The sequence below is a fragment of the Corvus moneduloides genome, chromosome 4 (genome assembly GCF_009650955.1).
Source record: "Corvus moneduloides isolate bCorMon1 chromosome 4, bCorMon1.pri, whole genome shotgun sequence".
Classification (NCBI taxonomy): domain Eukaryota; kingdom Metazoa; phylum Chordata; class Aves; order Passeriformes; family Corvidae; genus Corvus; species Corvus moneduloides.
In genome coordinates, this window is record NC_045479.1 from 30174938 (window position 1) to 30190494 (window position 15557).

The 15557-nt window shown below is 38.4% G+C and overlaps 1 protein-coding gene across 3 annotated transcripts in view; it reads right to left on the reverse strand.

The window, feature by feature from the left end:
- Nucleotides 1–2506: 2506 nt before the first annotated feature.
- NUDT4 (nudix hydrolase 4) overlaps nucleotides 2507–15557 on the reverse strand; it is a 28098-nt gene continuing 15047 nt past the window's right edge. Inside the window, exons 3-5 of one of the 3 annotated variants that reach the window (XM_032107863.1) lie at nucleotides 9857–9901; nucleotides 7249–7336; nucleotides 2507–6037 (exon numbers count right to left, since the gene is read on the reverse strand). In XM_032107863.1, the coding sequence (XP_031963754.1) occupies nucleotides 5976–6037; nucleotides 7249–7336; nucleotides 9857–9901 (195 nt within the window). In that variant the 3' untranslated portion in view covers nucleotides 2507–5975. Of the gene's footprint in view, nucleotides 6179–7248; nucleotides 7337–9856; nucleotides 9902–15557 lie in introns of all 3 variants that reach the window. The other 2 variants (XM_032107861.1, XM_032107862.1) reach the window with 2 other exon arrangements.

The window sequence follows — 15557 nt, forward strand, 5'->3', positions numbered from 1 at the left end:
GAGAGAGAAGAGCAGCACCTCTTGTCCTAAAAGTCCTCAGGAGAGACTGCTCTGGTACGCAGCTCAGAGGATGTGTTGGTTTCCCCCTGCACCCCCGCCTTCGTTTATTGTTTTTTTAGTTTAGTTTTGGTTTGTTTGGGGTATTTTTGTTGGTTTTTGCAGGTTTTTTGCCTGCCTCTGTTTAAATCTGTCTGGTTTAGTACAAGACTTTCCTACTTCACAGTTTGGACAGTTTCTAGTGCAATCAAATTGATAAATGTATTGAGCTTTGTTAAACTGTGTTACATTATGAGCATGGCATGGGGTTAATAATGGAGTTTGTACAGTTTATTGCCGCCTTTACTGTGGAAGTGTGCAGGATGATTTGTTATGTTGCACTGAAGTGCATTAGAAAAGTGGCATCAAGCAGTATGACTGCCTTACCTGTGGTGTTTGCTTTCATGAACTCCCCTCAACACTTAGCTAAGGGGTTAGGTGTGAGCAAGTAAGAGTATCTCTGGGTAAAGACTGCTCCAGTGGAAGCGCTCAGTGGAACAGTACCTCTGGCTGACCTGGGTTAGGAGAGGGAATTGTACCTTAAGATCTGGGTAGCTCAGTTAGTTGCTAGGGAGTTGTCACTATTCATCAGCCCACTACTGAGGGTCCAAGCCCTCCACCTGAAGGAGGATTCTTGAGCACTGGAAGGTGGAATTCACAGGTCCTTACCACACTGCATGAGCCTTCCCACATAAAGAGATGGATGCCAAGTGTGGCATGTAACAGAAGCATTTTCATTATTTAATTTTTTAGGAAGGTAAATATAAATTACTTCACATAAACTCATCTCTGACTGGAGTACTTGCTGCAAGGTTGCTCCAGATACTCTGGTGTAAGCTGGGTTCTTGTCTTCAGAGCTGCATTTAAGGAGTATTTTTGGTTCAGGCCTAATCTGCACCTTCCTACCTAAGTTGCCTGCCAAGGCTTGCAAGATCATTTATAAATCTGAAATATTTCATGTATGGTGTTCAGTTGTTCCTTGCTGTAGCAGGTGTGCTTGTCTCAGCCTGAATACCTGCTGTGCCTTCAGAAGAACTGCTGCTGTCATTTTTCCCACCAGCTACTCATGAGTAATACAGTGTTCTTCCAGGTAACACTGGGAGGCTTAGGCTGGGTACTGGTAAATTTATGGAAGAGTGTCTGTGGTCTCATGCACAATTATCAAAGACAGACTAAGAAGACACAGTAAGGTGATTCTAATGGGGTTTTTTCTTCCTTCAGTTGCTGTGGATGCTTGTCTACCTTATTCAAAGACAGGTTGCATTAGTGTCATAGCCAGAAAGCAGGAAAGAAGGAAATAATTAGGAGAGTGAAGCAGTTGAATGACAGCAAAAAGGCCCTTAGGACAAGAGCCTTGTTACACAATCTGTCTGGATGTAATGGGCACTAGGCTACAGGTAAGCCAATGGCAGGGTAAGTGCACAAGGTGATCGTCTTTGGCCAGCATCATGCATTGCTGTTGATGCTTCTTCATATTGCTCATCAATCAGAACTGGTGGTAACAAATGAGGGAAAGCTGTTGGGAACCACTGAGCTACTGAAGGAGTGTGGGCCATGAGGCAGGCAGCAGCTGATCTGACAGCAGACACATTCAGTGGTCCCTAGCCTTCCTAAAATGGCTCTTTGAACTGTATTTCATGCTTATTTAAGGACAGAAAATTGTCTGAGAGCATTTAGGTGTGCTGTTTGGGGTGGTGGTGCATAGCTCATAGCAATCAGATTGTTACAAGCAGGACTATGCCTGTGATTCCTGAGTCTGCAGGTAAGAGGTGACACCATTCCTTAGGAGCATTGTCCTAATATGGATGTGCTGTTTCCAGCACTTGAGCCAAGGAGGCAGTGCCACAGCTGCACTGAGGCCTGAAGAGTGTTTAAGGAGGGTAAGTTTAAAAAACCCCCTAAGATTCTTCAGTTTAAGCTTGAAGATTGTTATCATCTCTCTAAGACTTGGGAAAGTCAGTCATTCTGCCTTTCCTGCCATGTGTTGGGCTTTGTCACACCTCTACCACTCTTTGTGTCTTATAATGCACTTGATGCATGCAGATACAGTGGTAAGAGCCAGACATGGCTATGGTAAAACTCTCCCTAAGCTGTGAAAAGAGGGAGGTGTGGTAACTGTCAACATGGCAGAAGTCATGCTGAGAACGGGAACACAGGAGCTGCTTACCATAACAATGTGGAAGAAAGCAGGTTCAAAAACAAGGTAAAGGGAGGTAGGTCTGCAGCAGGCTGAGCACTGCACCAGTTTCCAAGCTGGGGCAGGCATTGGACGTGTGTGCTAAGGGGAGAGGGCGCATCATGTTAAGGAAAAGAAATCCATTATTTGGAACAGCTAGCTTGGTAAGCTTGAGTGCAAGGGTGAGGCAGGAAGTAGGAAACATTAAATGAAACTTAAGTGTAGTTCAGATGGGGTTGAAGCCTTTCACACAATCACTTCTGGTGCAGTATTTGCAATGGAATGACTACATCATTCACAGGACTAATTTAGATTTTATTCTGGTATTTTTCAAATATAAAAAGTCAAAATTCTTACATCAATCTTTAAAGAAAATCCATGCAAGCAGGTCAAAATGTTTACAACTTAATTCCCTTCCCACTCCCCCTTCCTTTCAGTTTTCACTTCACAAACCATGCTGGTAAGTAAACCAACTGTCTGCCCCTCACAGTTTTTTTCACAGCATGTTGTTAACAGAACAATGCTAGTCTAAGTCAGGGGTGCAGTAAGCACCAAAATAAGATTTTTCACTTGAACAGCCTCTCTGCAATACCTCAGGATTTCTTGTGTTTAAAAGCACATCCATTTTGCTTAATTCTGGCTCCATGTGATTTTAAACTTTAAGGCTCTTTCTTTGATACCACCATAATGTAACTCATGAGAATCTCAAAACCTATCAGCCAGGAAAAGCAGCAGTACAAACTAGACTCTGACAAGTGCAGATGACAACCTGTCTCCCTTTTTCCTCTGGAGAACCAAATGGATACATTGTACAGAATTTTTGGCATGAGAAAAATCCCAAATTTGCTCTGAAATAGGTTTGGCCTATCTAACTAGAGATTCATGTAAAAACGAAATACTTTTAACATTTAAGTTGATAGGTAGTAGAAAAAACTGTAGCCTTCCTATTCCCATTTTTACAGCTCTTTCTGTTGGAGTTTAGTGTCAGATTTCATTAGTACTGAAGCCATACTGCTGTCCCTTTACTACAGTTGTTTGTTCCCTGTAGCAAAACTGAAGTGTCTTCAGTTCACATTTGCAATTCATAAAACATTTCTCTTTGAAAGGGGGTAAAGTCAAACTGAGCAATAGAGCTTCATTCTGAAGGTTGCATAGAGACTGAAGAGATTTATACAACAAATGCTGTTAAAAAAAAAAAAAAAAAAAGCCTGTCTGGCACTACTGAACAGCTCAAATGTGTGTGACCAAAAATATTTATAGGCAATCAACTGAGTTTGTTAGCAACAGCAATACTGTACATTTTACATTATTATCAAATACATAATTCAAGAGTTACAAAATAAGATCATGCATTACCACTAAATCTCATACAAGCTTGGATTGATTTCATTCCAAGAGTCTGAAATGGAGACAGAGCATTTTTTTTTTTTTAATGAATAAGAACTCAAACTCTGGATTCTGTTTTAGCTTTCATGGATTTGATATAATCTTGTTACAAGAAAACCTAAGTTTGCTCAATTTAAAGTGTTAAAATAACTACTGAACAAAAAAGTGAGCATTAAAGTAATCAAAAAAAGGGAGCTAAATGATTCATTCTTTTAAAGGCAGCTTTGGAGCCAGAGGTACCCTTCCACCCCATGAGTATGATTTTAACAAAGATTAGACATTCATCATGCTCAACCCCACTTTCTCCTGTTTCACCTGGCAAAGCAGCATGTGTGAAAGACCATTCAGTTTAAAGCAGTGAGCTGAGCAAATGGTGTCCCAGTCTGGCACAAGTTCAGTGTAAAGTGGGCATAGCCATGTGTGCACTACTGAAATAGCACCTCTCTGTCCCTGGCCTCCCACCTCCTGACTGAAAAGATGGAGAAGCTGTTGGCAATACTTCCACCCTTAGGTGCACCTGAACACTTGTGTGTTCTTTCCAGTTCTGGAAGTGACCTGGACAAGGAGCTAAGAGGGATGGAAAGCAGTGTCCTACCCACTGTTTCAGAAGTCTTCAGCTTTGTGGCTCATGCCTCTTGTCAGTAGTATTTATACTTCTTCAAAGAGAGCAGCATTAAGAGATCAGATCATCTGTCTCCCTAGTTTCACTGCATTTACATATGGCACAAGATTGTTTTTCTTGGAGTAACTTGTGGCAACAACATTTTTTCCCTAAAAAAGTGTAACAGCACAAAAAAATTCATAGCAGCATTTTACACAATTTGTGTTAAAAAAGTAGAAGTCAACCATTTGTGTATTGAGTAACAAAAGGTTTAAATTACATTTATTTTCCATTTTACACTCACTATTTACTAGTTGGACTATTTACAAATGTTCAAATGTTGTATAACAGAATGAGCTTTACCCAGAATAAACTTCACATGTGAGGTAGTGGTCTACCTCAACCTGTTTTGGCTGGATATAAAGGAGGTACAGTTGGGTTTAGATCCTAGAAAAAATTCAGAAGTAGGATGTTCATGTGAATTAGATTGTGTTCTTGTAGAAGAAACCATGCACACACACACACACACAGAGAGAGTAATCCTATGGTAAAAACATTAAGACCAACAGTGGATTTAGTCTTCCTCTTCTTGGATGAAAAGCAGGAGAAAATAATTAGAACAGGGAAGTTGTCAGCTGTACCTCATTTATTCCAACTACATTTTTACCAAGAGGCCAGCTTTTATTTGAAGAAGTATAGTAATTGATGTTAAAACAGTAGAACTGAAGGATTTAAGAATTAACTTAAAATTGGGGGTTTCAGCACACCTAATAAGAAAAAGGAGTATTATTTCTCTACTGGTGTAATAGGTATCAACACTCCTGGCCCAAGCACTGGGGGTAGCACTACTGGCTCCTGCAGGGCAAGGCACCTCAACACATGCTTGCTAATAGACACCTCTGCAACCCAAGGGTGCCCCCCTGGTTAACTCTTACTTTCTTTCCTCCGAACAATTTTAAATTACAACAGACTGCAGGAACACTATATGAGATGTTTCTAATTGAAGATTAGAAGTTTTTGGAACCTGCAGTGTAATCACTCCATGAACAAAACATGTATCAAGGTTAAAAGGAAAAAAAATAGGGGGAAGAGAGATCTACAATGTTTTTCACTCAAATCTTCTGACAGTTCATCAGCTGACCAGGTGATGAAACAAAAGTCTAGTGGATAGTTTTGGTAGCTGCAAGACAAAGTTATTGTTCTTGCCCTAGTTATATGTTAAATGAAGATTGCATAGGACAAGGCAACCTTTTGGGTAACTGAGGCAAGCAGTGCTTAGTGTTGGTATCCTTAGCTCCTGGCAGGCTGAATGTGGTTTAGTGCTTTATTGTAGTCACCCTTGTGCATCTCTGCCTCCAACACATCCATTTACCCAAATGCTGCCAGCTTAAGGTCTTAGCACTTCATCTGTGGATACCAAATAAGAGTTTAGTATAAGACTATTTGCTCAAGCTTTAACTACTGACTAAAACTCACAAGTTTTGAATAAGCTGAACACCACTGAGATGCATATTTTATTTTAGCAGATATGGAAATTTATATAGTCAAGTTTTTTTTTTCTAATGGCCTATTAAGGCATCTTAAAAAAAATCCCTATATGGCTTTGGTTTGCTGAAGTACTATTTTACATCATTAAAAGAAAAAACATGTTCAAATAAATTCAACATTATGACACATTCACATATTTCACTTAGAACTGACAGTTATACAGATGCCTACATGTGATCACAGATGTCTCCTGTTGTGATGACACGAATAAAAAGGTAATCCAAATGTTTATCTCACAGTAGAGGGCAACCCAGAAGTCTGTGCAGAAGTGACATATAAGGAGTTATTATCTGGAAGAGGGGGAACCACAGAGTTTCCATTAGTGGGTGAACAGCTCAGTTTCAGTTTTTCCAAGTATTCTGCATGAACAGGCTTGTGACACTGAAGGACCTTGATTGCATCTTCTACTTTAAACCATTCTCTTTTCCTTCCTGAATGAGTACAATCCACAAAGAACAGAGTTACAAAATTTTAACAGCACTATTGGTTACTATCTGCTTACTCAGTTTTTCTCAGTTCTTTAGAAGTTGTAATTGTCAGGCAGAAGAGTTAATGAAAAGACCTTGAAAGAACCAATGAACACAAGAGATTCACTCAAGCTTACTAAAATGCAACTCGTAATAAAGCCTTTCAGACAACTCTCTTGAAGCAAATGCTGGACAGAAATTAATGTGACTCTTTATATGCTCCAAAAGCCACATCTAGTCATTAGAGGAAAGTGTGATATTATTTAAATGACTTGATAACTGCCATCCTACATTGTCATGCCTAGCAGAAAACCAATCTTTAGACTGAACATGCATGCAGGAAGAATGGCTTAGCCTGATTTCAAAAGCCATGTTCCATACTCAGAATCTCCATATGCATCCAGATATGGAGTTACTCAGGTTAGCTGTAAGTTTTAAAAAATAGTATACCTTGTATCAGAGATATGTTTATGTAAGTTTCAAGCCTTAATTTTACTAAGATCAGCTTAAGACCATCTTACTTTTACAAGTCGGTCCTTTAAAATTTGAGGTCTCTGAAAATACATATACCAGGTCAATGATAGTATTGTTAAAAGTGGGATTAATTATATTTTTCATTTGGTTTTACAGCATCACAAATACTATGCTTGAACATACATAAACCGCTTAATATCAAGGACACTTTCAAAAGCACCCTAGAGTATCAGGCAGTAAAACATTCTACTTTTTATGGAAAAAGCAATTTGGCAGTATAGTATTTGGCCTTTCAAAAAATTACAAGCTGTATCCCTAACTAATAATGATATTTATTCTATCATAATGTTGTATTAGAGTATTCTAAGTATAAAAGTAACACTATGTTGGAAGCAACCCTAGTTATGTATGTATTAAAGTGTGCAAGAACAGCATCCCTTGACTTTTTCTAGAACATAGTTAGTGTTCCCCCTGAATTATAGAAATTGCTTCAGAAAAATGAAAATAGTTTGCTTAAAACATTTTTAAGTGTAGCACATAAGGACAAAGAATTAATTTACCTATATTAACTGAATCCTCCCAGTCTTCCAGTATTTCCGTCACAGTAAGAACATAAACGTACGTCCTATGCTTCCGATCCTGGTTCTGCTTGAATATTAGAAGTAGAAGTTTAAGTTCTCAGCTAAGTAACTTACAGACTTACCACATCTATAAGATTAGAAACTACTTATCTCTAAAGAATAGTTGCCAGCAAGCCTGGCTTTTATTTTCACTAAACAAACATCTGCACTTAGGAGATCCAAAATGATGGGAAAGCAAAAATTTTATTTGAAACAGCTGTTCTATTTTCCCAGACTAAAAAAACCCAACCAAACCCAAGACAACACAAACAGTTTTGAAGATTGTGAAGTTCTGACTAAAGTATGTTCTTGATCATCCAGCTAAATATTAGAAGTTGTCCACTAGTACTGCCCTAGGTAAGTAGTGGTACTTATCTTTTACATATGTTGTAAGCTACCACAGTAGACCACATTTGCTAAAACTGTTTCCACAACTCATTTCCTGGATGAAAGGTCATTTAAAAAAACCCAAACACTTTGCAGGATGGAACCACTGCATCATGTGGCCATGTCATCTACACAATGCCAGCTATAAAGTTTCACTCCGTGAGTGAAGCAAATTAAATAGCCTACGCTTGCAATCATGACAAATGCAAAAATCATTGGCCATCTGCTCATTCAACAGGTTTGCCACGATGGCAGCACTCACCACTTGTTTAGAAGGCATGTGTTTTGCAGAAGGCAGGTTAAATACAGACTCTGACAGAGGTATCTGCTCAGGGCAAGGCCACTATGCTGCAGCCCATCCATGCAAGGTTGGCACAGAGTTTACTCTCTGCTACTCCAAAGCAGGCTAGTGGCAGTGTTTGAGGTGCTACCCAACCAGTCAGACCCTCCTTTCCCTTGGAGAAGACCTGAGCTCCTAAAAAACCCAGGACCATCTACGATTACAACTATGTTAAGAACGAGGAGATGTTATGGCCTAGCTCCCCTAACAGATGGTTGTATCCTTGTGCCAATAACCTTTCCTATTTAACTGTTTCACTGCAAGCTTAATATAGTTTTGAACTGTTGTGCTTTACTAGGAAATAATTCTTCAAGAGTTCTTGGTCAGTGTCACCATTAAATAGGATAGATATATTTATAACACATATCCTTTCTGGCTGTAGTTCTAGAGTAAGAGGACTCAGCAGCAGCATTTATTCCCATCTTCTCTTAGTTCCATCCCCAGGTCATAAGGTGTGGCCCCCTCAATGGTACTAACAACAGTTTGTGGGGCCCTGTTGTGAAATTGAAGTAGGGCCTTGATTTAAGTTAGAAGTAGCCTGGAAAAGTGACACCACACCAACTTTTCTCTCTTCTGGTATAGCTGGTATAGATGGCTTCAGAAGAACATATCTGAATTACCAATGAATCATCATGCTTTGCAGCCCCTGTCTTAAGGCAACAACATGATAGGTATCCTGGGTTTTTCTGATCGGAGCTGGGAAATAGAAAATACTTTTGTAGACTAACCAGTAGAGTTAAAACACAGCCAAGTTTTTAGTGTGTAGGACCATCCAGTTCAACTCAAACCCAAAACATATCAGAAAAATGTAAGTACTACTAACTACAAAGCTTCAGGAGCTTCTCTAATTGTATCATGCCTTCAATACTTCAGATGATGGGACACATGACTAAGTAATACTTCACACAGGAAATCCCTGTCAGGAATGCACTGCCTCTAAAAGCTGAGTGAAGATTTGTATGTAGCTAAAGGGACTTCCACTTAACATAGAGCACAACATGGTAACACTGGATGTATTATGAGCTAAAGACTACTAACACTACAGTCTGCTCCTGTCTAGAACCTGAGCAGAAGTGGGGAACACCAACACTAAAATGCAGTTCTAGCTAGCATGTGTCCTTGCGCTGTCTGTAGTTCAGAGTCTGATGTTTATATTATCAAATAGATGTTTTTAACTACATGGTTTGCTAAAGGTTGGATTTATCTGCTATCCAAAGCCTTGGCCTTTTTTTAGTGAATTGAAGCCATAATGAGAATTCATATACAGACCCATCAATTTACACATGTGAAAGCTGACAAATTACTTCAGCAAAATCTAACCAGGGAGGAAAAGTCAGAAGAGTGCCTCAAAGAAGGCTGGTGTAATGTTTCAGAAATCTTAAATCTATCAATGATTTGGTTTTTAGGTTTTGTTTTTGTTTTTAACAGCTAGGTGTTGTCCAAGTACTAATTTAATCTTCCCAGTAAAGGTCCAAAATGACCTGAAATTAGCTCAGTTGGTCAGAGCCTGGTGCTGCGTAACACCATGGTAATGGGCTTGATCCCTGTACAAGACAAAGTGAGTTGGACTCAACGATCTTTGTGGGTCCCTTCCAACTCAGAATATTCTGAGATTCTGTGAAACTGGTGTAAGTACTTTGAACTCTTCCTATTCAAATCTTCACACATCATGTAACACCTGAAGTCCTGTCTAATGTAGCAGATCCAATAACACTGCAAAATTATAGGTAGGTAATACTAATGAACTTAACTCTGATGTTGCAGTTTTATCAGTTCTCACAAACAAACCATTATTTTTAGAACTTAAAAGAAATAGCTCACCTCAAATATCCCAAGTAGTCTGCCTAGCTTTCCCTTTACTCCAGCCTACAAAACAAACAAACAAAAGTGTTAGCATGGGGTATTAATATAAAAAAATAAAGTATCTGTACCATCCTCCTATATTAGCATACTCCTCCTTATTAGGGTTATTTAAGTAAGAGTTTTAACTTAAGTTTTAATTAGATTGTGCTGTACTACTTTTGGAGCTTCTGGTTTTAGACTCCTTATGAGTGTTAGAGTACAAAAGCTTGTCCTAATGAGTGAATCAAAGAATCCATAAATCTTTCAAGGCTTCCATCCAGACCAAATAACTTAAACATTTTTAGTGTACTGTATTTTTATTAAATAGATAAATCATACCAATACTGAAATAATCCAGGAAAGTATATAGGACAAGAGAATTTGAATTAGTATTAGAATTAATCTAGAAAAGCAATCATTGAAACTCCAGTGCTGTTTTACACAGAAACTTAAATATAAGTTTTCAAAATACGATAATAAATTAAACTGTAGGTTATTGCATGGGTCTTGCAGCATAATGACTTCATGTGTGTTGGTTTTTATATCAAACTAGCTTTTGGCATGTAATATAAACCCCAAATTTACATCCCCAATTCTCTGCAGTTTTTAACTGTTTTTCTAGCTAGTAACATTAGAAATGGCTTTCAGTTCAGAGTTTTACTCCAATATTTTAAAATAATCCCTGTGTGTATCAGCATATACTTTGTGACTTTTATCAATTCAGATAAGGTGGTCATTACTTTCGACTAAGACTCTAAGGTTTGCTTTTCCAAGTGTAATATATAATGCCTCTTCCAAGGGACATTGCTTATGATCATCCCTATGACAGACATAAAGGCACATGTTGCCTACTGGCAGACAAAGCCATATTTAGGTTGGTTTTGTCTTGTTGTATAACCTATATTTAAAATAGGGTTTCTTAGTGCTAAGATGACATTTTCTAATCTTCAGTCTTTGCTTCCAGCCTTAGCCAAAGACAGTTATCAGTGTCTTATGTCTTTATATAAAGGACCATATGCATCTTAATTACATTTTAATGACTAACTAACAAATAACTGGGCAGGCTTTAGCAATAAGTCTAATCGAAGTCTTACAAGTGATGTTTTCTGTGACTGTCTTTTTAAAGAAAGCAGATGGCTGGTGTTATTTATTAAGCCATTTTGATGAAGGAAGCCTGAACACAGCCCGTGCAAATCATCAAGGCATTTTGCTTATCTAGAGCAAGAGCTAGACCAAAGTTAATGCAAAACTACATACAATATTGTTTGTTTGCTGTGATGACTGAGATACCTGTTAGATCTCACAAAGCCAAAATACACAACTGGACCTGATAGATAAGTGATTAAGCAGCACATTAATCAGGAAAGTGACAGGCCCTTATTTTGGGCTGAAAGAGTAAGCTATGACACAACAGGCACTAAAGATTGCTTGTGCTCTATACTGGGTAATGAAAAAGCATTTAGTAGCCAAAAAGAACATGCTGAAGAAATGTTTAAGTTTTACTGATGAGTCCCCATTTCCTCAGCATTACAGTATCATTTCAAAAAGAGAAGCAGAACCTGTAAGAGTACAAAAGTATGCTGCTTTCCCAATTTTTGCTTCATTTCTCATTCAGCACTATCTAAGAATTACCATATCCTTAAGATTTCTACTTTGTAGAAAAGTGAGCAACTAGAAAAAGCAATTTCCCATCATTCTATTCCATCAAAATAACAATGTGCATCTGTGGGATTAGCCTTTTTTTTAATACTTCAACCCCAAGTATGCAGCTTTAGCTGCCCAAGTTTTGTAATTTCTGTATTTATTCTCTAAAGCTGCAGCACAGAACAGATTAATATCATTAAAGATATGGCTTAAGAGCACAACAGTGAAGCCAGTACAGACTCTGCAGGTTTCTCAAACATTAAAAAAACCTTTTCTAAGTACGAGGAAATTGCTCTAAATGGGCCTAGTGCTCAACCAGAGGGAGAAGAAAAAAACCCCGAACACCCCCTCCAAACCAACCAAACAAAAAACCACCCAAACCAAACAAGAAAAAAAACCCAAAAACCCCCAAAAACCCAGACAAAAAACCCCCACAAAAATCAATCCTCCTCAGCCCCCAAGTCCAAATAACTGCCTCTCCACCCCACAACCCCAACCTCCCCTCAAAACAAAAAACTTGGAAGATTTTAAAGCTCTCTTAGAAGTCCTGGCCAAAGCCTTAGTTATGTTATAAAGATTTTTGAAGGCAGGTGTATGGCAACAGGACTGTTGAAGGACAAAGAAACTCATCATCAATAGATGGAGGAAGGCTTCTCTGAGATGCTAAGTGGGAGTCTAACAACTAATATTTAACACATGGCAAAACTGCCACAACCAGCTAAGTTTACTGATACTGAATAGCTTTCATAGAGAAGTTTGACAACTTATTAGCATCCCATAGTTACAATGTGAATTTACCAATGTTAGTTTAAGTGGAAATTACTTAACAGTTTCTTTTTTCTCCCTCCAAGCAAATCTGTGGTTTAAACAAATACACCTAGCTGACTAATTCTGAAGAAAACTATTAGAAACACTTTATTACATCGAGTGTAAAAACTCCCCAAAGCTTGAAGTGAAGCTTTGGTACAACCAGATGTTTCTACCTAAATGTGATTATTGTAACTGATGCCTAGTTACTCTCTAGTCAAAGATACATGTTTCTAAAATGTAACAATTCCTGCATACAGCAGTGTATTTTGAATCACTCAAAAATACAAAAAGGTAGTAATTCAAAGTCTCATTATTTTTTCCCTGAAAATAATATTCAACTGAATAATCTTCATAGTTTAAAAAGTACCTTGATTTTGACAGTGATCTTTTAAGTGCTTTTGCTGACAAGAACATTTCCTTCAAGTTCTTATCTTAATGTAGTTCCTTCAAAATGTGTCAAAGCTAAGTGCTAGAGGACCAAGAAATGCGTCAGCTTTATCCCCAGAACATCAAATGAAGTTCCCCCTTTTCCAATGCTAAGCTTCTAATCCAATGCACTGGTTAAATTCTAGACTTTGAACCATTTTGCCTCTTGTGAAAACATACTTCTTCCTTTGGCTTTTATGTACCCATGGCTGTTAGAATATGGTTCTTCAAGTAAACAGAATCTTATAGGCCTCTATAAGCATGTAAGACTATCTAAACTTTGGGATAAAAGCCTGAAAAAACCCAGCTTTCTTCTGAAAGACATTAAATGCTACACTTCCCCAGAACAATTCTCTAAGGAAGTCTGAGTACTATGCAAATAGGACCTCAGATCTGAATCTTATACATGTATTTTAGCATTAGTTTAATCCAATCACAGGAGAGAAAACTATCCACTTCATCCCATAATCATTCTGGCCTGGAGGTCATTCCTGCTGGCAGCTGTGGAGGTACTGCAATCTCAGATGTGCGTCAGACTTGCCTGTTTCCTGTAGATGGAGCAAGAGTCATGCTGCAGTTCAATTTTTAAGCTAACAGTCTACCAGGGCAGAAAGTTACTTAAGATCTGAAAGATCTGAGTTATTTTTAACTCTGGGATCTGTAGGATAGTATTGTAGCCATTTTAATGTCTACACTCCTGATGGGATGGTGGCAAGACTACTCCTGCCCAATTTTTGCATACTTTTATAAAAAAAAAAAAAAAGTTTGACTACATCTGCCTTAATCTTTCAGCAGAGTGTGCTTTATTAATTATTTTTGCAGTGTCTAGCTTGTTCTAGTCTGTAGCACCCGATCGTTTTTCAAATATTAGATGCTCACTGGAGCTAATTCCTCTATTTCCTGTGAGAGATCTTCAATAATATAACTGCCATTTTCACTGTTGCAGCAAATTAATCTTTAGGATCACCCTCTTCTTCTCAGAAGCTACACAGAGCTTCCCCACAGAGGGCTGGGGGAAATTGCATATTTTCTCATAGGCATTTCTAAATACTACTAATTCAAACAAAGCAAGAGTCTCTGTTTTTTGTGAGATGGAGCAAGAAAAGGGAGTGGGAGGGTGCCCCTCCATTTACAAGGCTGGGCATCATTGGCTTGCCACTCATTTGTGTTATATTTCTTTGAACAGTGCATGTGCAGACAACTCATTTTCATCTTTCGTGCTATGCAATTAGAGACAAAGCTCCAAATTCATTAATGGAGTAGCTCCTCATTTAGATGAAGTTCAATACCTTTCTGGGATTGCTTTATACTACATCATTTTGGTATTCTACTATAAGGTTTGTAAAACTGTCAATTTCCTGTAACCTGTGAAATGTCAGAGAAACTTAAATGAAACATTCCAAATATTCAGTAGAGGTAAAAACCCATCACTAACACGAACAGAACTGAAAATAAAATAGAAACTGGAGTCATGTACAGAGGCAGACTATGAAACAGCTGCCATGCATGTACATTTGATTACCGAGATCTTTGAGTTTTAAAACAAGGATTCTAAATACACTACTGTTGGTGTTGAAGTGAGGGGTATTTAAAGCCAGTGGGCTATCAACACTTCTACCATTAAAGAATGCCATTATAACTCCCACTATGAATTTATCCATTTTAATAAACTAATAGAAACCAGTGCTTAGTTTGGGCATGACGCAATTCTGAAGCAACACATTTCAAACCAGCACCACTGTGCTTTCTTTGAAGTTTATTCATTCACAGAACTCTTAACAGCTCACTGTACTGTAACCAGCTTGCCAGGTGACATTGACCTTAGTATAAAAATAGAAAGGACATCCATCTTTAGAAAGGTCACTATGAATTTCCACAGCTCAAACCCCTAAATACCACTGTTTTTTCTTTAAAAACGGCACTTTGCAACCTCATGGAAGCATACAAGACTTAGCTGGTAGCTGAAGAATATTTTACTTGAAGGCATGAGCTTGCTTCTAAGACTGATCAGCTATATAAGCTATCATACCCCAGAAATTCTGAGGGTGTAGAACAAGAGTAACCAAATTATTTTTGCTTATTAAAGCCCCTAGTCTGTGAAAACTCTTTATGCATTTGCAAGCACAGCTCAAAGCTGAACATGGCTGGAACTTTATATCTCACTCCAAAACATCATAAAAAACATAGTCCTTTCAAGATCATCCATTCTTCACCACCAAAGAAAAAACCCCCAAACATATGACTACAGTTCAGTCAGCTCTTATTTAACATGGAGATGGGACTTTACCTCATCTTGGACTATACCTTACGTCAGATCAGCAATTAAAATTACCAGTGTTCCTAAGAATATTGAGCAGAGGACTGTGCTTTTTAATCCTACCCATGAACTCATGACAGTGGGAAGACAAGACTTTCCCTAGGGGTGTTACTACTGCTTGGAAGCCTAAATCTTTGCTGACTCATTCCTAGAATCCGAACTCTTTGCTCCTTCCAAATGGACTGCACCCTGGGGCTAAGTATGTTTTGTGTAAGTCAAAATGGGCTCCTCCAGCAAAACTGAACACAGTATGGAATAACTTTGATTCAGTGAGGCTTATTTATGCTTGAACCTTGCTGCAGGAAGGTTGCTGAGAGCAGCGAATAGTGAGGCAGTCTGTTCCCCAAGTAAAATGGGAGAAGGGTCACTGAATCACAGTTCACAGATCTCATTTTGACACTGAACAGCAGGCACTGTTTGGTGCAAGTCACATCTACATCAAGTTCTGAAGCCACAACACCACAACAGAACCAGTCCTACAGG